Consider the following 22,471-nt stretch of genomic DNA (forward strand, 5'->3'; position numbering starts at 1 on the left):
ATTTATATATATGGTCATATACTTTAAATACCACTATATAACATTTGGGCTTTTCTATATTTTAAAGTTATGCTCATATTTGTTCTTGATAAATTCTTATACAATGAAATATGTGAAAAAATTATTTCAAAAAATATATTCCTGCTTGGTGATCTATATGACCTAGCAAATTATTAACTGTGAAGATAAAGACAGTGAATTTTATTATGAATTTTGAAGTCTTCTCTTTGAACTATCTTCGTGGTTTTAGTTTAGTTAGCCTATTGAGCTGAAGAAGTGTGCTTTAATTTAGGCAATTTCAAAATGGAAATGTGCCATGGGTAAAACATGCGAGTTATTATAGAGTTCTAGTCGAGGGTTTTGATCGGACAAAATTTGGTGATGTTGCATCAATGTGTCCTTTCGTCAACCAACCAAACATAAGGGGGAATTTCAAGCAATGTGTGTGTGTTTTCTTGTAGCAAAGCCACATTAGGCTATCTGCTGTGTCCACTGAGGGGAATCAAACCCCTGATTTTAACATTGTAAGTCCCAAGACTTACTGCTGTCCCACCAGGGAACTTCAACCAATGATTATAATTTGTTTTTTGTACCAGCAGTACCAATACCCTTAAATCTAATTATATGCTTAGAGTAGCAAATGATCTGTTATATATATATATGTGTGTGTGTGTGTGTGTGTGTATGGCTGGAAAAATATTTAGTGCAAGTTGCCTGTCAATGGATACCATAACGGCTAGATAATGGCGTGATAGATAGACATCTTTTTATCTTTACATACCAGATTTCCACTGGAAGGATAACAGTAAATCTCAGCCTTATTAATCAACATGTGTGAAAGAAACTTATTATCAGCCTTACTGATAAACTCATATAAGAGCAACTTATTATCAGCTTTGCTGATAAATGTGTGAGAGTCACTTATTACTAACCTTACTGATAAAGTCATATAAGAGCAACTTATTATCAGCCTTACTGATAAACTCATATAAGAGCAACTTATTATCAGCTTTGCTGATAAATGTGTGAGAGTCACTTATTACTAACCTTACTGATAAAGTCATATAAGAGCAACTTATTATCAGCCTTACTGATAAATGTGTGAGAGTCACTTATTGCCAGACTTACTGATAAACTCATATGATAGCCTTACTGATAAACATAATGTCTTGTAAGTTGTTTTTCATCATCAGATAATTAAATATTTTGAGTATATAACAAGTACTTCATCACCTGCTTAATTTCTCTGCTACTACCTAAAGATATCAGTTTACTCCTAATATATGTTGTTTGTATGTTTTGTAAATTAGTATGTGTTAGGAATGGAATATAAAGCTAACAAGTACTAAATCACCACCAGTTCACCCTTTCTGTGCTTGAGTGTGCGATATTAGAGTTATGTGGCTTTAAGGTTTAACAGAATTTCATACGTGTTTTGAAGCTTAACTTTTATGGTTTTAGAATAACATACAAATGCTGTTTTATAACTAAGCCATACTTGGCTACCAAAACCCCAGTATTTCTAATAAATTTAAAAACATTATGGTTTTTTCCAACTTTGTTTTTGATGTTGAAAAATATCTTGTAGATTTTAATTCCACTTTGTTGTTTTGTTGTTTACAAAAAAAGGTTATTCTACATTCTTGTTTCTGTTATTTTTTTAGGGATATTTCATCAGAATCCAATAGTAAAGAGTCCAGGTTAACTTTAATAACAAACCATTCTTTATGGTGTTCCCAAATTATTCAGCATGTTCAGTTAGATGTAATTTACTCAGAAACCCTTGGAACTAAAGGAATCAAGGTTTACAGGATTGTGGGGGCTAGAATCAGGTATGATTTGAATAAATTAAAGTTGGTTCACCTATACCAAAACTTTATGTGAAGAATTGGTTCAAAACCTATATGAATTTAATCATTTTCTTTGGAAGATAAAAACTAAACTCAGTTGTAATTAATGGAATTAATTATAAAGTTTGTGTTTTATTTATGTTTAAATAAATTTGTGACTCTGTTATTAGGGACTTCTTTAACCAATAAAGTTGACCCCAGTGAATTTATGACATTAGTTTTTAGTAAAATATATTTAATAAGCCTATCTGTTTACATGTGGCCAAATTGTAAATCTGTGGTTAACTCTTGCATGCACATGGCTTCATCTTCATTTCACTCACACTGTAAGGTGCTTGACCATCAACAAGACTAGGTTACTGGTTCACTTGTGTTTCTGAATTATAGTAAAGTAAATTAAAGTAACTACAGTCTAAGTGCTTAATTTCATCTACATCTTTCTGTCTGGCTTGTGTTTCTGGATTGCAATAAAGCCAATTCAAATAAGTAGTAATTAAATTCTAGATGCTTAACTTGATGCACACCATATGTGAAAATTGATGACATATATAACATTAATCTGTCTGTGACCCAGCTGACCTAAATAACCCTGGTATTAAGCCAATGGCCATATCAGTACTGGATGTGGCAATGTAGTGTTGTTGATACATTCTTCTTTGCTGTAACTTACAAGATGTTTAGAAAACATGAAAGATGTCTTTTGAAGAATAAGGTCCAGTGAGATGGATGAAAGTATTATATTGGATACATTAGAATATCTTGTCAGACATAATTGGATTTTGGTCAAGGACAGTTTCTCCCTCTCTATCTGATTTTTCTAAAATTGATAAATTTCTTTAAAAGACTTCATCCAAGGTATAAGTAATGGTATTTTACTTGCTTCATGTTAGAACATGGTTTCAGCATTATTTTACTTATTTCATGTCAGAAGATGGTTTAAACATTATTTAGATACGAAAAAGGAACGTGGAAGCCATTGTTGTTCTCCACTGGAATTCACAGGTTCATAATAACCAGCGGAGTTACTTTTGTCAAGATGAGTGATCAGTCTCACAAAGATATAAAAAGGTGAGTCTAAAATTCTGTCAAAAATCTATTAGTTTACTTAAGCTATGTAACATAACAGTTGTTTGTTCATGCACAGTTATACAGTATAAGAGAAGTATTGTAATTGAGACACACTGACATGTATCAAAAACAAACCCCCTTGGTGTGAATTCCTGTACGTGGTGAGGGAACCTCCCAGGGAATGTTCTCTTCTTTTAGTTTACCTCCTCTGGGATCTAAACATCCACCCACATGTTTGCCTTGCATGGCAACCCGTGAAGGGGAGGAGAGGATCCTGGTGGTTCAGGGGTCCAACCCTAACACACTACTATGGCCTTGAATTCTTGTAGACAGATGGCCCCCCTTGGGTCAATAGGCTGGTTCACTTGGGCTAGGGTCAACCAAATACCAGTGTTGGATATTCTCAGCAGGTGTTGTGGACATTGTATCTGATGCTGGTGTTTGGGTATAGTGCTCACAAAACCCTGGCGTTGGTGCAGTGCCCTTGTTTGATATTGTAGTGCGTCCCCTCGTAGGGCTCCATGGTGGGTGGGGTCAGTGGGCACCAAAATTTCCCTTTTTTCATTATGGATACTCTAATTAAAAATCTGAATAAAATAGTGAAAAACAGTCCATAGGTAAACGATCACGTCTTGAAAATTCTGAGCAGCAATCCTCACCATCTGTACCACCTGTTGTACCTCATTTTCTCATTGCATTTACTTTCAGACAAACATTTAAGGTAAATGTCTCCCTTTTTCATTCAGAAGGGACTAGAGGGAAACATCCACATCTCAACACATTGAACCCTTCTTGCATTCAAAGGCAATTGGGGATATACCTATTGAGGTTACACCTCATGCTACTTTGAATTTGTCATGAGGAGTTATTGTTGAGAGGGATTTGAAGAACATGCCAGAGTCAAAGATTCTTGCTGGTTTCTCCACCCAAGTAGTTTCTGCAGTGAAGCATATATCCATTTGCAAAGATGGAGATATGATGCTGACCAATGGCCTCATTCTCACATTTATGTCACCACATCTGCCTACCATCATCAAGGCAGGTTATCTTAATTGCATGGTATGGCCATACATTCCAAACCCTCTCCAATGTTTTCAGTGTCAGCGGTTTGGTCACTGTAAGACGTCATGTCATGGTTCCTTGATAGTGCTTGTTGTGGTGGCAAGGACTATGATGCTTACAAGTGTGAAAGTGTGGAACGGACCGTCACTGCATCAATTGCATTGGCTCTCACCCGTCCTACTTTCCTTCTTGCTCTAAATGGTTAGAAGAAAAAGAGGTCAAATGTTTGAAAATGATTCATGACATTACTTATCTTGAGGCTTGCAAGCTGCTGTCCACCACTTCTTCTGGAATGCTGCTGCACTCCATTTCACTTCTACATTGAGAGTGCAGATGGATCTCTCTGTGCCTCCAAAAGAATCTTTCTCAAAACAAACAAAAAGTATTTTGACCTCCATGGTTACAAAAGTTACTGAATCAACTTCAACACCCATCTCTGACCCTTCCATACATTCCAACAAATCCCAGGATCCCATTCCTTTGATTTTGGGTATAGGCATTTCCTTGGATACATCTTCTTCTCCCACCCCACAATGTAAAACGATCAGTCGTTTACGTCCTCAGCTGGAATTCTCTTCCAACAGCAAATTTCTGCCAAATGAACCTAGGGCAGGATCCATGGAAGTCAATAGACCTTCCTCGAATAAAGACAGTAAAGAAAAAGATGTGGTCATAAACAGGAGGGGTCTCTACCCAATTCACCTATATGTAAATAAAAATGGCCACCTTGATACAATGGAACTGTCGAGGTTTACATTCTAATCTATATGACATCAAAACACTGATTGCTTCCTACCATCCTGTATGTCTCTCCTTACAGGAAACATTTCTGAAACCTGCAGATACAGTCACCTTTCGGCAGTTTTCTTTGTACAGAAATGACAGACTGTGTGATGGAGGAGTGGCACTATTGGATGATCAGTATGTGTCCTCCCTGTCTTTTCCACTCAACACACCCTTGGAGGCCATAGCCATTTCTGTTTCCTTAAGTTGTACAATCACTGTTTGTCCTCTCTACCTGTTGCCTGGAGAGACCCATGATCAATCAGACCTTGATGCTCTCCTTGAATGATTGCCCTCTCCCTTTTTAATCTTGGGAGACTTTAATGGACATCATCCCCTCTGGGGAAGTGCTGATGTTGATAGGAGAGGTTGCTCCATAGAGCATATGCTCTCTGATCACAACCTTTCTCTTTTCAATGCTGGTTCTTCTACTTATTTTTATGCATCTAGTCAGTCCTTTACTGGTATTGACCTCTCAATTGGCTCCCCTTCACTATTGTCCCATTTTTTTTAGGAAGGTTGACAATAATCCACGAGGCAGTGATAATTTTGAGAGAGATTGGCCATGGTTGATGCCACCTGACCCACATGCTCTGGTGGAAGCTGGATCAAGCAAACTGGCTCTCTTTCACTGCTCTTGCAGAACTTGATCCTGCTATTGTCTGTAAGCCATCGATATATGACTGTGTGGCAGTGGTAACTTACTGTATTATACAAGCAGCTGCTCAGCGTATTCCTAAAACCTTGACACATTTTTTACACTATCTTTGTCCATGGTGGAATTCTGCCTGCCACTCACATGGCACGGAAGGCTCAAAAATGGCCTAGGATACTTTTTGTAGGTATCCCACACTCTTGCACTGCATCGCTTTCCAGCAGGCCCGTGCACAAGCTCAGTGGGTAAGGCGTCAAAGCCAGAAGGAATCTTGGATTAAGTTCACAACCAGCATATCTTCTGTCACCAGTTCCAAAGTGATATGGGACAAGATTCGAAAGGTCAGTGGGCAGTATAATTCTGTCCCCCTCTCGATCTTGCTCTCTGATGGCCAGGAAGTAGCTGTTACCCAGAGCATCGCTGATATTCTAGGTGTAAGCTTTTGCCGGGTATCTGGCATTTCTGCTTCTTTCACTACCTTCTTAGCCATCAAGACTCAGGCAGAGCTTGAGCTGACTGTCTCTGTGACTATAATCGTCTGTTTATGCTGGTGGAACTCAAACTGGCTCTTCATTGGTCTGGTAGTACATTGGTTGGACCTGATGATGTACACTGTGAAATACTGCTCCATCTATCTCCTGCTTCTCATACTATTCTTCTGATTGTCTTTAACCAGATCTGGCAGGAGAATGTTTTTCCTGATGTCTGGTGCCAGGCTATTGTTCTACCTTTCTCTAAGCCTGGGAAGGATCCCAAGATTCCTTCAAACTACCGTCCAACTGCTTTGACAAGTTGTCTCTGTAAGACTTTAGAGAGGATGGTTAATGCTCATCTCATTTGTTTCCTTGAATTAAACAACCTCCTCTCATTCACCCAATGTGGATTCCAACAGCAGCACTCCACCATGGACCACCTTATTTGACTTGAAATGTCCATAAGAGAAGCCTTTTTCAAATGACTACATCTTGTATCAGCATTCTTTGACATTGAGAAGGCTTATGATACAACTTAGAGGTATGGCATTTTGTGAGACCTCCATGTATATGGGTTACGTGGCCTTTTGCCCATTTTTATTAAAATTTTTTTTAATGGACAGGAGATTCCAAGTTCGTATGCGATCACCACTTTCCCATTCTTTTCTACAGGAACTTGGAGCTCCATAGAGCTATGTTTTGAGTGTCACACTTTTCAATATAAAGATTAATGCCATCACTGAACAACTCCTTCTTACCTGTTGCAAATGGGCTCTATGTCGATGAATTTCACATCTCTTGTCAGTCGTCGAACATGAGGTATATTAAGTGGCAGCTACAGACTGCCTTCAGTCATTTACTGAAGTGGACCACAGCAAACGGCTTTAACTTCTCTCTCTCTAAATCCGTTTGCATGTACTTTGGCCGTTGATGGGGTATTCACCCTGATCCTGAACTCTGTATTGACAAAGTTGTGCTGCCTGAGGTCCCTGAGACAAACTTCTTGGGGCTTATCTTTGACCGTAAGCTGACCTTTATACCACACATCAAGCAAATGTACAAGAGCACTGAACATCCTCCATGTCCTCTCTTCCACCACCTGGGGAGCAGATAGATGTTCCATGCAAAAGATATATCATGCTCTTATTCGTTTGAAACTCGATTATGGATCACTGGTCTATGGCTCTGTCAGGACTTCAGCCCTAAAGATGCTGGACCCCATTCATCATGAAGGACTTCGGCTTTGCACTGAGGCTTTCCGCACTTCCGCAGCTTATACATAGAGTCTCATGAACCTTCTTTGTACCTCTGCTGTTTGCAACTGTCTTTACTATAAGCTTTTAAACTTCATTCCTTACCAGAGCATCCCACCTGGGATTGTGTTTTCCTTCCTCGATGGGCCATGGCCTTTGTATCCATGCACAGTTGGATGAATTGGGTCTGTCCTTGGATAACATTACTGTATCCACTGGTCAGCCCATCCCACCATGGCTTCTTATGGTTCCCATATGTGACCTATTTTTAAGTCATTCGAGAAAAGCAGACACTCCTAATTGGAAATACTGTCTGTTATTTGCTGAACATCTTTCGAACCATCCTTCCACTCTTATTTATACAGATGGTTCAAAATCAGGTGACTGTGTGGGCTCAGCCATGGTTTGATGTGGTTTGGTGGTTGAGTGTAGAATCTCCTCTACAGCTTCTGTGTTCACTGCTGAACTGTATGCGAATTCAGTTTCTACCTTGATCTATTGATCTTGCCCTGGATCACATAGAAGCTGAGCAGTATTCAAACTGCACTACTTATACTGACTTGCTTAGTTCTCTACTGGCCCTGGAATCACTTCATGTTAGTTCACACTCTGTTCTTGCCGATATTCAAAACTGACTGGTCCAATTATCTTTAACATCTATTTCTATCCAGTTTCTCTGGATACCAGGATATGCTGGTATTCGTGGGAACAAGATCACTGATACCGTAGCAAAATCTATCTGCTCTGGCACTATCACTGCTGTGTCTGTTCCATGCATGGACTATGGTCCTGTATTCAAGGCTTGGCTCTGTGCCAGTTGGCAGTTGACTTTGAATAAGCTATGTGACAACAAGCTTTTCCAAATAAAACCCTATATTGGACTTTGGCCATCTTGCTTCAGTAAGGATCAGAAATAGGAAGTTGTTTTAACTGGACTATGTATTGGTCACAATTTTTTAACTCATCATTTTCTTTTATCTGGAACTGATGCACCAATGTGTAATCTGTGTAACACTCAGGTCACAGTAAACCACATTTTACTATCTTGCCATCATTATGATTCTCAATGACGGTGCCGTTTTTGCCATATTTTGCCCCAAGGTTTGTCCATAAGGTTAAACAATGTTATTGGTGATGGTGCCACTGTCTTCCTTGGTAATGCTTTTAGTTTTTTAAAAGCCATCAGTCTTTTTAATGCCATTTAGGTTTTTAATTTATACATTAGACCTTTTTAATGAGATTCCCCTTTAAGAATCACAGTCCATCTAATTTAATTTGAAATTAGAAAATGGCCGTAAAGTCAAACAACTTGAAACCAGAAGGGGAAAGGCCAACTTCAGGTGACTAACGCTGCTGTTTGAACTTCCTGTTAGTAATCCTGGCAGGTTATTATTAAAATTTGCTACAAGTGTTTCAAAACTTTTTTTACTTTACTTTTGAAAATGGCCATAACATCAAATAACTTGGAACCAGGACTTGGAAAGCCAACTTCAGGTGACTGACAGTGGTTTTTGTACTTACCTGTTAGTCTTCCTGGTGAGTTATGATAATAACAGTTGTGCTGCAGAAAGTCCTTTACAACTTGTATTAGTGTAGTTTTTCTCTTAAGCTGTAGACTAGATGTAAACATCAGTTTTATGCTTTTATAACTTTGTTTTATCTTACCTTAATTTCCTTTTATAAATTTCCTAATTTTACTATAGTTTTAACTTTTTACCATTTGTTTGGCACAGATAGCCTAGCTGCTTTGTGCCATAAAACACCAAATCAACCGACCATTTAATGGAAAACAACTGGCTGGGTACATTGTGTGTTGTTAACAGGAGTGAGAATTTAGTAATTTACTTTTTGTAGTTTGGACTAGGACAATGCCAAACAATTACATATTGCTAGTGGATGTGTACCATTGGACCCTTACTTTATACATGAGATTTCAAGGCAATCCATTAAGAAATACATAAAATATAAAATCTCTAATTTTGGTTGAAGCTCTTTTGCACTAAAGATAATAAACTTTTATGTGATAGAAAAACATACTCAACTTTTATGGATTTTTGTTTCTAAATCTGCTACACTGATAGATTTTTACAACCTACAATTAGTTGTCAAATTTTGTCTAATTACACTATATAACACATATTTTGTTCCTGGATAGTACGTGTTATTTCTTAATTGCTTATGTTATAAAAATACAGAAAATGGCCATTTTTCTCTTCAAACTCTGCTTTTTTGACCTGAATAATGAAATATAGAAATTAACCTATTTTCTATGTAAAAATGGGCAAATTTGAACATTTTCATTTACATAAGGTCTGAATACAACAACATATGAATCAAGATTTACGTGTATTTATACTAAAGTTATACAAAAATGTTTAGAAGTGAGTAGTTTTTCGAGATTTGTGACTCTAGTGTAAATCACGTATCGGCCTTCAAATATAGTTTCCCATCATGTTTTCTTTATACACTTTCAGGTCACAAAAGCAAAGTTTGAAGAGAAAAACAGGTCTTTTCCATTTACTTTAGGCAGGGCCTGCCATGGCCAAGCGCGTAAGGCGTGCGACTCGTAATCCGAGGGTCGTGGGTTCGCGCCCTTGTCGTGCCAAACATGCTCGCCCTCCCAGCCATGGGTGCATTATAATGTGACGGTCAATCCCACTATTCATTGATAAAAGAGTAGCCCAAGAGTTGGCGGTGGGTGGTGATGACTAGCTGCCTTCCCTCTAGTCTTACACTGCTAAATTAGGGATGGCTAGCACAGATAGCCCTCGAGTAGCTTTGTGCGAAATTCCAAAACAAACAAACAATACTTTAGGCATAAGCAATTGGGAAATAACACTTTTTGTCCAGTAACAAGAAAAGTAAACATTTTGTTACATAGTGTTATAAGCAACCAGCAAAGTTATTCAAGAAAAAAAGAACTCAGTTTTGACTAACTTTTTGTGCATGCCTACACAAAATGTTACTTAAGCTATGGCCTAAACTTTTTACTATAGCTTCATCTAAAAGTAAGAGTGGACTCGTGGTGATGAGAAACCCACTTAAAGTAAAAATCTTCTCAAGGTGACTGGTATGGGTGTAAAGCAGGCATATTTTCTTATATATATTCTTACCATTTGGTCTTATAAATACTTTTATTAATTAAAACCAAATATTATTTTTTTTTTACTTTTAAAATCATATAAGACAGTGTATGTTATTTCTTTTAAAGCTAAAATAATTCTTCCCTAATTATACTCGGCAAGCAAGGTGTGAACTTAACTGTATTTTTAGTAGCTGTTAATTTATATGAAAGAGAGAGATGGGTACTTTTGAAGTTTAACACAGTGCAGAAGACAGAAACACGTGTCCACCCAGCCACTCTCATTGTAGGTTACTGCTCTTTTCTTCGGATTCTTGTTTTGCTTTACATGAGATATTTAATGTGTTCGCTACAGATACCTTTTTTGTATACGTTATTAAATGAGCAAGAAACATATTAGGATAATAGTTTCTAGCTTTATATATTGAAGGTCAAAGTGACTAGTTTTTGATATTTTATGCGATGAATAAATACCTGTAATTGTAAAAAATATACATAAATGGAGTGGTAATGCATTTTTAGTGTTTTTTAAACAGACGTATTGATGGTATCCATATGATGGAAATACTTTCAGTGAAGCATATTACATTCTATAAACACAAGTTCAGAGTTACAAAATATTTTAGAAATATTTTTATTTCATTAGAGGAATTTATCAACTTATAAATACAGCTAACAAAATGCGTAAAAAGTGCTGAAAAACGGAACAATATAAAGATGTTACATATTCTCGATAGTGTATTAATACTGGTTGTTTGAGTGTAGGCCTAATTTTTTACTTATTATTGCAGGTTTTGGGTTAGGAAAAGCCCTTATTTTTGTAACAGAGAGATGTGCTGGGAAGAAATGTTGTTTCCTCTTACAGAATCGTTTAGTGGAGATCCAGAAACATACGTCTTGGGCTGGACTTTATGTTTCCTGCTGTTTTTTATTCCTTTTGTATGGTTCACTTGGAAAAACGGGTTGTAACGTCATCATTTTTAAATGTGATGTGACCTAACGATATGTGAGTCACACGTGTATTTACCATCGTCACGAATATGCTATTAAATTGTTAATTTTTTGTTTATGATTCATCAAATATCAAATACATTTTATTTCGTGTTAAAAAGACTAATTTTATTTGTTTTAACAATAAATTGTATTACTGATGATACAATTATTTTTACATTCAGGGGCACTACAACTTATGTAAATTTGCACTGAAGTTAATATACAAAAAAAGAAGGAAAATATTTCTGTCTTGATTGTTTCTTAATGTGAAGTGGTAATGACGTATTATGTTTAGGCATTCATAGGATAGAACAGCCTGGTAGTGTGAACAAAGGCCGACTAAATAGTGCAAACAGTTATATGCAGTTGATGTACTGAAACGAAATAAAACAACCCATGACACGTTAGAAAGAGTTTGAAAGACTTGTTGACGCATTGGAATATTAAGAGAATATCTCACTTACACGCTAGAAAAACTGTTTAAAACATCCATTAGGAGGTAAGAAGACTTGGAAACAATCGTTTATTTCAATAAGGAATGTTATAAACAGTAACTGATACACTAGAAGTAGTGTTATAAATAGTTACTGATACACTGGAAGCAGTGTTATGAAGTAACCGATACACTAGAAACAGTGTTATAAACAGTAACCGATACACTAGAAGCAGTGTTATGAACAGTAACCGATACACTAGAAGCAGTGTTAAAAACGGGAACTTCTGTACTAGAAAAAGGGTAAATTATAAATTCATCATTTAAGACTTTCAGAACATTGCTTATTGAAGAAAGTATTCAGTTCATATTTCATGTCTTTTGTCTGCAAAAAAAAATTGAAACCTTATTATGTCGTTACTTTCCATGTCGTGAAGTCAGTTCATGATCTATCTGACGATTGTGCATCATTGACAATTGCCTTTTATTGTAGTTTCCTTTGCAAAGATTTGTGTAAGGCTGTCATGATCAATAGAACACTCACCCTCCTCGAAGGTGCACAAGGATGATGGTTTTCCAGCACCCATTTCAACAGCTCGTTCGCACATAAATCCATAAGAACTACCTGTAGTGACGTAACTGGTATGTGTTCATCTGGAATAACGTGAATGCCCATTTAATTTTCCATTTTCTTGAGGTGTGCAGTGGTTGAACTGATATCTGTTGCTTGGAACACGTGGATGGCTTTGATGTACTGATTGATTTTCGTCTGTTAAAAGATGTTGTACTTTGATTGTTACAGGTCTTTTTCTGGATGGGCTTGGTGTCTCATGTTCATCCATATTCCTTTGTTTTCGAAAGATATTAAGTACAAAGGTAATCTCTGTCTTGAAACATCTAAAATTTCGCTTTATGATATGAGTGTATGAATATTTTGCGTTAGAAAGGGTTGTCACATATCCTTTTCAAAAGCAATAAATTTTCGATGTCATTACGCAACCAGTAAAACGCCAAATAATATCAACACGTAATTTTGATAACTTTTGTGCGACTGCAACTTTATCCCAGCTCTGATTATCACGTGATTTGCTGATATACGTATTTGAAATCGTTTTAATATAATGTACTCATCCCACTGTATATTATGTGCGCATTTTATTTCTGCTAAAGAAAAATCACCATGTTAGGCCTATTCACTTACAGTTTTTATCGTGACCTTTTTTTTAAAAGAAACGTGTATGTAGGTCAGGTGTTTAAGGCACAGGTGCGAATCTTTGTCCTACCAAACGTTTTTGTCCTTTCAGTCAGGTGGGTGGGGGCGTTATAATGTTCCGTTCAATTCCGCTATTCGTTAGTAAAAGAGTAGTTGAAGAATTGGCGATAGATGGTGGAGAATAGTTGCCTTCCCTGTAGCCTTACACTATTAAATTAGGGACGGCTACCGCAGATAGCTCTCGTGTAGCTTTGTGTGAAATTCAAAACAAGTTAAACCAAACTAGCTGCCGTTCGTCTAGTCTAGGGGTGTGCAACTCCATGGCCACTGGCTAGCTCGAGTTGAGGAATCAACTTTATCCATCAATTATTTTTTTTATCGAAATTTTGGTAATCGGGAACTGCACTGCCTCACACCATCGGTAATATCGCGCGCTTCATCACTGCCACAGACTCCGCCCATTTTGGAACGTCAGTCTGGTTTAGATGTTTGTTATCGAATGTGCGTTGTTTTGCATACGCTTGCAAGTATTTTTATTGTGCAACTTTTAAGTGTTTAAATATATTTTGTTTTAATCCCATAATATGGACAAGTGGATACTTTGAAAACGAAAGGATTCAGATGATGGTGAACACTCAGAAAATAAAGACAATTGATTCAGGCATTACTGACGTAAAGAGAATGTGGCATGATTGGAAAAACGTGAAACGAGAATTTTATGAAAGTTGGGAGTTGAAATTTGCAGTGATTGAAGCAAATAATAAGCCAGTGTGTCTTTTGTATAACAATTTTTTTAGGAATAATAACGTATACAACCTTAAGCAACACTTTAACAATTTTCACAATGAATTTCATGTAAAATTTCCAGTTGATAGCAGAAATCGTATGAATGAAATTATCCGTCTGAAAGCACAACTTCATGAACAAAAGTGAGGCCTAAAATATTTTTATAATCGATAGAACTAGTTATGTTAGTTATCTATAAAGTAGCTTAGATTCTAGCTAAAAAAAAAGAGATCATTTTCTGATGCTGAACTAGTAAAAGATATATTGATTTTGGTCATTAAAACTCTGTTGCAGAATTATGAAAAATAAAAGATGATATTCTTCAAAAGGTAAATAATTTGCAATTTAGTCGAAGAACAATTTTTTCGCAGAATGCTAGAGTTAGTGAAAAACGTAGAAAATCAGTTGGTTGAACAACTAAAAGACTGTTTGTATTTTTCTTTAGCACTAGATGAGTCAACAGGTGTTAGTGACACTGCACAATTAATATTTTGGATTCGATATGTAACTTCAGATCTTCAAGTGAGGGAAAACATGCTTGGCCTTTGTGGATTATGAGATAGAACATGTGGAAAAATATTTTTGAAAAAGTTCTTAATGTCAAAAAAATTCGATCTGGATTAAAAAAAAACTGGTTTCTATCACAACAGATGGTACTACCACCATGACTGGGGCAAAATTAAGAATTTGTTTTTATTTTGAAGCATCATTTAATTGAAAATAATGTAAAGTCCAAGCTACCATCTTTTCATTGCATTTTGCATCAGGAATATTTATGTCTCAGGTGTCTAGAAGTGAAGAATTGAAAAATTTGATAGATATTGTTGTAAAAATTGTGAATTATATTGGAAGTGGAAGCTCTCTCATTCATCGACAGTTTGTTGAGTCTTTGAAGAAAAGCAGTAACTGTCCTTTTGATGATCATACTGATTTTGCAAATGTAAGATGGTTAAGTACAGGAAAAGTCTTGAAACAAATTGCTTCCTTATTTCCTCAAATGAAAGAGTGTCATATTGGAAAATGTCATGACATTGTGATTTGCACTCTCTGTGCGACACAATGGTTCACTTGAATAATTTGAATACGAAACTTCAGGGAAGAGGTAAAATAATAAGTGAGTAATCACAGTCTATTTATGAATTTCAATTAAAGCTAAACCTCCTTGCGGAACAATTACAAAAGAATGATTTGACACATCTTACAAAGTTGAATTGTTTTCTAGAAAATAATGCTATGATTTCTCTGATGCTAAAGATGATCTCTATGTAAACTGGATCAAAAATCTATATCAGAAATTTGAATGTTTCTCCGAATTTAAAAATTTGAAACTGATATTTGAATTTTTGCATGAACCATTTCAATTAGACTTGGGAAATTTCAGTAAGGAAATTGCATCTTTTTTTGTCTTTGGATAAGTATGGAATTGAAGACGAAATGCTTACCATGCACAGTGTAGAACACATAAAAGGCAAACGAAAATGTTCTATCGGAGAGATGTGGTTCACCATTCTGATAAATGAGTCTTCCAAATTTAAAGATAGCAATTTCAAAATTATTTTTCATGTTTGGATCCACATGGGTGTGTGAGTCAACACTTTCTACGCTAGATTCTCCCAAGTCTAGATACAGATATTGGCTTACTGACATAAATTTAGAGGCAGAGTTAAGATGCTCACTAAGCATAAATATTAAGCCAAATTTCACAAAACTTGTTGATGAAAACCTCCATCAATTTTCACATTGAAGGTTAGCTGAAATGAAATTATTTTGATTAAAGTAACAACTTTCCTTTTTTTTTTTTTTTAATAGTGTGGTCAACGTTGTTTTCATTCGTTACAGTTGTGGCCACGATGAAAAATAAGTTGCCCAGTCCTGGCCTAGTCTTTCACTGGTAAATTAGGGACGGCTAGCGTATATATATTTCGTGTAGCTATGCTGCAGAAGATAAAGATATAATGTATGTTAAACATCATAACGAATGCTGTTAATGGGAGTATAGAGTATATGTTGTTTGTGAATTATTCCATTTGTTCGTTAAAACGTGCAATTTCAGTAATCTACTTCTTAATTAGTTTATTGTTGAGTGAAGATTTACTCAAATTCTATATAGAGAATACCATAGTTACGGAACATATTTCTGATTATATAAATAATTATCTCATGAAAGTAAATGTGTTTAGACTGTAGGAACAAGAATAATATTATTTTAATATGATCTGGGCTTTTTAAACACGTGCATCAGTATTTAATTTACCATTAATGATGTTTCAATTTAGATTCAACTGGATTAGTGAACTGGTAGGAAATCGATAATTCCTTACAAAGCTGAAATATTGAGCTAATAAAGTTGCATTCTGAAGATATAGGTCGTTATTTTATTTGTCTTTATAAAATGTTTCGTAATAAACTCCAGTTTTGCGTTAAACAAAGTTAATGACAATATTTCTAATTATTTTAGCATGTAGTGAAACTTTATTCAAATTCTACAAAGATAATACTTTAATTACGGAACATTTAAATAAAAGTACAAGTTTTTGAATCTAAATAATAAGTGAGTTTCTACCAGGTTTGCTATTTATTTAACAAAATTTTATCTCGCTGGTTTCATAGCATTATCCCCACTTTTCGAAGTTTATGGTAATATAAGAGTGCATAGGAGATAAAGTTCAACATAAGTAGAAATGAAGGTAGAACAAAGACATCTATGTTGGACACAGTACACCAAGCAAACTGGCTTCTGAAAGTAGAAAATAATCGTTGAATACCTGAAGGTTTTAAGTAATACCGATTAAGATGAGAATGAAATTAGACTTTTAAAACAAGGAATTAACTTTACCCTGGATAATAGGCCTAATAACATTTAAATCAAGAAGGATATACATACAAGTTAAGATTAAAAGTTTGTTTTATTTTATGAAAATAGGGAATAGGGTGAATCTCTTATTAAGACGAAGTCATCTTCTGAACCACCAGGTGGAATCAATTCGGAATTAGATTGGATCTGAAAGAAAATAACATTTTTTATTTGTTATGAAGTAAAAGATAATGTTTTCAATGGAGAAAGAAAGCCATGAATAACTTGAGAAAATACTACTATTAATAATAATTTTGTTCTAATGAAACCAGTTATTATAGGAATATGGTGTAAAAACACTGTAGTGATAGCAGCTATTATGAGATAATAAAAAACATAAAAGCCAAATTAATAGCACATGTATCGAGTTTTGGACGTTTATTTTACTGTGCAAGAAACAATTTATTTTGAGTTGGAATAAACTGGGAAAAATTTTGTGTTAACAAAATCGTCTCAAATTAAAATACTGAAAGAATACTCGAAAAAAGAATGATCGACGTTTGTTTTTGAATGTCATGCAAAGCTACACGAGTGCTATTGTTTGGAATTAAGCACAAAACTATACAATGGGCTATGTGTCTCTGACCATCACGGGTATCAACACTCGGTTTCTAGCAATAGACAAATCGTTTTGCCACAGGAGGGCGGAGAAGAAAATAATTAAATATCAGGATAACAATGTTTTAGCATTAGTCATAACTTATTGTCCGGAGATATTCATTAATATCAACTTCTATCAGAAATACATCGTAGATGAGAAGTTAAACATGCTTTCTAAAACTGTAAATCATTTGCACTGAAGAGCAACTTTCAGTTCTACAAGATTAAACTTTGATATTTTCTGAAATTAAGAAAAGAAACGAGTAATTAATTTACCATGTAATAAAAAAATGTTTAATGTGTACGAATATGTATTTTTGACTAAGAAATTCAGTTCTATCAGTGGCACAGCGGTATGTTTGCGGACTCATAATGCTCAGGACCGGCTTTCGATACCCGTGGTGGGCAGAACACAAATAACCCATTGTGTAGCTTGGTGTTTAATTATAACCAAGCAAACAAATAAGAAATTTAAATGTTGGGTCGAAAATGGCAAGAATCATTTGAGGTCAAACGTTCTGTTGATTGTAATTCTAAAACTGTAATTTAATTTTAAAATGCTATATTTGTAGATAAATGTACGTTGGAAAAACCAATAGTTCGAGTCTAAGAGTTACTTTACAAATAAAATATTTACAAATCTGGAACATTGACCCTTGCCAGCAAGCAAACGTTTTTTTCCTGCACTTCTGATTTTATTAACAGGTCGAATTTACTTATTTTTAAAGTTTTCTCCTTTTGCAGTTGCAAAGGAAAAGAAAATATTGAAATGTGAAAAATTCTTTTATTGACTATTTAAACGCTTCTTTAAATTTTAATTGAAAGTCGTTAGAGGGCGGGATTTTAATAAACCGGAGTCTAGAGTTTTTGAAGCGTATTTTACATGGAACTTAGATGTGGACAACTGAAAACATTAGGTGCTAATTTTAAATATTACTAATAATATTACTTACTGCGTAACCCGTGACTTTAAAAATATAAAATTAAAATAAATTAAGTTGTTAACAGAATTTGTAGTTGTGATATAAGTCTGCAGTTGAATGTATTACTTTTTAAAAGAATGTTTCGCTGTTTTCTGAGGTTTATACTGAAGAGTAGTCTATGATTAAAAAAGAAGAATTTAATTAAAAGAGAAAAGATTCGAACTTTCATAAATATTTATCTTCAAGCGAAACTGTTTCGAATTATATATACACAGGAAATAGTAAACAGATAAGATATACAAGTAATATAAAATTCGCAATTTTCTATCAATCTGATATGCGCAGCATGATCGACCGAGATGAACCACCTCGGGGTGACGCATTGTAAGAATCTTCTCTTCTTTGGTGTATTTATAGATATTGACTTCAAGATATTTTCTCAACCCTGAACATTCTTCGTTTAAATCAACAATTACACTTAGACTGTTTTTGAAGTTTTGAGTTGTTCAATAACGTGACCTTTTTTATATTTATTTTCTCCAATACGTTAGTTGGATTGTAGTTTTTTAGTATTTAAAAAGGTAATTTTAACGGTAATAATGAAGTAAACGTTTTTAATTGTAACTTGAAAATATTTTCTTTCCGACCTCTGGTTCATTTACAATAACCAATAAATGAAATAACGTCGGGTGTTCACTCGCATCATTGTAGAAACGGACTTATCGATACACAATCCGCAACGCCAGTCACTAGACCTCGCCCTCTCTCACAGTTATTTGGGTATTGATGTTTATATACCCAGGAGGGTCAGGTTTCATCGACCTCTTCCTCCTTCCTTTAAATTTTACTTTTGCAACTGTCAAGTGTATTTATACATTGTACACAAGGGCCAGAGTGACCCACACTTACTCAGGTCCCTTTCAGGGCAATGTCCATGTACTATCTACACATACACTTTGTGCAAATAAATCACTTCTCTTTATAGTTCCATAATTATTTGCACTTTTATTAGATTGGTATTAACTATGAAGCATTTACATAAAAAAAAAACCTTTAATGTTTATTAATTAACTCTAAACTAATGTGGAGTCTAGTTCATAGATGGCTTTTTTAAATTTATTTATTTTGAAAATATATATTCACTGTGGAAAGGTGTTTCGGTCTATCCTCATCATGTATACAGTACCTGTCAGGTTCGCTTACTAGTTCATTTTTTCTCCAATTTTTGTCAAAATAGTTTATTGTACTATGTAGAAGTTTATCTGCTATTGTTTTTATGTGTGCGTATTTATGCATGAATACTAATGAAGTAGTTCTGGGTACTTTATAAACTGTTGTGAGTAGTGTATTTTGTATTGTTGGTAGTTTTGCTTGAAGTAGTTTTTTACTTGCGCTTATCCATGCAGGGGCTGCATAGTCAATGACTAGTCTAATGTACGTTTTATATATTTTTATGATGTTATCTGCCGTTACTTCACTATTTTTACCTGTTAGACTCCTAGCATAGTTTGTTCTTCGCCAAAAATTTGTTTTAATATTATTTGTGTGGTTTACGCACGCTAGTTTTGAGTCTAATGCAAGTCTTAAAAATTTTGCAGATGTAGCAGTCTGAAGGAGAGCTCCATTCATATAGATCTGAGGTTGTGCTTTTTTGTTTAGTTAACTTTGTGAATACTACTAGTTGTGTTTATTTTTATTCTATATTTTTGACAATATTCACTTATTCTGTTTAATTGTGGTTATGTGTTTGTGGCTGCTATGGCTGGTGTTGGTGACCTTTACCAGACTGCCACATCGTCAGCGAACTGTGAGAAGTATCAATTATTTGGATTTTTTAGAGGCATATTATTCACGTACATAATCAATAGGATAGAGCTAACCACCCCTCCTTAAGGGACATCAGCTTCTGGAGTAAAACACTCTGAGGAGGTCACTTCAATATTAACTCTACATATTCTGTTTTCCAGAAAGTTAGATAGCCAGCGAATAGTTCACCGCAGTAGTCCCATTTCTTGCATTCGGAACCGGAGACCGTTATCCCATACAGTGTCGAAAGCCTTCTCAATATCGAGAAAACAAACGACAGTGCATTCTCGTTTATTAAAACTATCAACGATTGCTTCGGTTAATCTGACTAAATGGTCCGTAGTTTGTGTGAATTTTTTGAAACCATTTTGTTTTTCTGGTAACTTTGATGTTGTCTCCAGGAATGTGGAGAGTTTGTTACTGATTATTCTCTTAAGAATTTTGCCTACACAGCTGGTCAGGCTGATTGGTCGGAAGCTATTTGGGTTATTGGCTGGCTTTTCTTCTTTATGGAACATTAATATATTTGCATGCTTCCAAGAAACCGGGATATAACCAGTGTTTAATGATAAATTAAAAATTGCTGTGAGATGTTCAAATAATTTCGGAGTGCCTTTTTAAGAAGGATGGCTTGCCATCTTCTCCTGGAGATTTATTTTTGTGTTAGTTATTGTTTCTATGAGTTCTTGTGCGGAAATTGTGTTTTTGTATTCGCTTGTGTTGTTGATTTGATAGTTATTTAAGTTGAAAGGGAAAAGTGGTTCAAAAAGTTCACTGTTATTTGTTATGAAGTTGTTTACTTTGATATAAAAGTATACATTTATGTTTTGAAGTTGTTTTTTGAATGTTTCGGCTTTTTCTTTATTTGCTGTGGTATTATTGTGTTCTAGTGGTGGGTATTTTCTTGTTGTTGTGTCTCCATTTGCGAGTCTTTTTAGGTGTGTCTAAAATTGTTTCGGATCTGTTTTTCATTAAGTTGAGAGCAGAAATCATCGCATTTTTTTGTTTTAACAATTTTGCTTCTGCTCTGATTTGGTTTCTTATTCTGTTTATACTGTGAAAGGTTTGTTTGTTCGTTTTGAATTTCGCGCAAAGCTACACCAGGACGTGCCAACCGTCCCTAATTTAGCAGTGTAAGACTAGAAGGAAGGGAGCTGATCATCACCACCCACCGTCAACTATTGGGCTACTCTTTTACCAACAAATAATGGGATTGATCGCCGTCACATTATAACGCCCCCAAGGTCTGAAAGGGAAAGTATATTTAGTATGACGGGGATTCGATGCAATATAGCAACTATGTAGATAGTGGATAATATGAAAAGCAGTCGGTAGGTTGAGGATTAGTCAAGAAATAGACGTGAACTGAAACTTACGTCAGGGGGTTAAGAAGGTTATGGCGTGATCTCATCATGTACTTGACACAACTTAAGCCATTTTAAGTTTAAAACTGTGAACTACTAAAAAACAAACAAAGTAAAGTGTGGCTTATTTTTTTGTCAGGTTAGTAGCGACTTTTCAACCAATAAGTCGATTAATATTATTGTAGTAGTCAAATATGGTAAGTGCAGAGTGGGTTTGTATGTAAAAATGAGCAGCTATGTCTCTATGAAAGTGACATGATAAATATCAAGTAGAAGGGAAGCGCCAGAACCACACACCTGTTTTAAAGAAAAAGCAAATTCAAGCTAACTATTGTAACATTACACAAAAGAGATGACCTTCCTCCAGTATATAGCGGTATGTATGAGGGCTTACAATGCTAGAAACCGCGTTTTGACGCCTTTGGTTAACAAAGCACAAAGAGTGTATTGTGTAGCTTTGTGCTTAACTAAAAACAAATAAACTAAAGAAACAGACATGGTAGACCGATTGATTTATACAAGAAGAAAAGGAAAGTGAAGGAGGGCAAATAAAAAAATATTGTAGGTGTGACAGAAATAGAGGAAGCATAGAATATTATAATCTCATGGCAAGAAGTGTGGCGAGAGAGTCTGTTGAAACATTAGAACATTGAGAAGTACAAGAGAGACTTTTGTAGCCAGAGCAATGAGAAGAAAGAGGCTATTGTAATGTCACAACAAATGAAATAGTGATAGAAATGTTTGTTACTTCGGCAAGAACAAGAGAGAAGCTTTTCTCACTGGTGAAAGAAATGAACGACAGTTGTATCATTACAAATAGGAGAACAGTGAAACACTTTTATAACTTTGATGTAACGAGAAAGGAAAGACTTGTATCTTTACAAATAGGAGAACAGTGAAACACTTGTATTTCTTTGATGTAACGAGAAAGGAAAGACTTGTATCTTTACAAATAGGAGAACAGTGAAACACTTGTATGACTTTGATGTAACGAGAAAGGAAAGACTTGTATCTTTACAAATAGGAGAACAGTGAAACACTTTTATAATTGATGTAACGAGAAAGGAAAGACTTGTATCTTTACAAATAGGAGAACAGTGAAACACTTTTATAATTGATGTAACGAGAAAGGAAAGACTTGTATCTTTACAAATAGGAGAACAGTGAAACACTTTTACAACTTTGATGTAACGAGAAAGGAAAAACTTGTATCTTTACAAATAGGAGAACAGTGAAACAGACATTCCTATTTATGATGTAAAGAGAAAGGAAG

At 35.2% G+C, this 22,471-nt stretch overlaps 1 protein-coding gene across 3 annotated transcripts in view; it reads left to right on the top strand.

The window, feature by feature from the left end:
• LOC143255502 (tectonic-2-like) overlaps nt 1–11,337 on the top strand; it is a 100,255-nt gene extending 88,918 nt beyond the window's left edge. For all 3 annotated transcript variants that reach the window (XM_076511257.1, XM_076511259.1, XM_076511258.1), the window contains exons 11-13: nt 1,665–1,832; nt 2,802–2,918; nt 11,018–11,337. In XM_076511257.1, the coding sequence (XP_076367372.1) occupies nt 1,665–1,832; nt 2,802–2,918; nt 11,018–11,195 (463 nt within the window). In that variant the 3' untranslated portion in view covers nt 11,196–11,337. The remainder of the gene's footprint in view (nt 1–1,664; nt 1,833–2,801; nt 2,919–11,017) is intronic.
• The last annotated feature ends 11,134 nt before the right edge of the window (nt 11,338–22,471 follow it).

The sequence above is a fragment of the Tachypleus tridentatus genome, chromosome 7, assembly GCF_004210375.1.
Source record: "Tachypleus tridentatus isolate NWPU-2018 chromosome 7, ASM421037v1, whole genome shotgun sequence".
Lineage (NCBI taxonomy): Eukaryota > Metazoa > Arthropoda > Merostomata > Xiphosura > Limulidae > Tachypleus > Tachypleus tridentatus.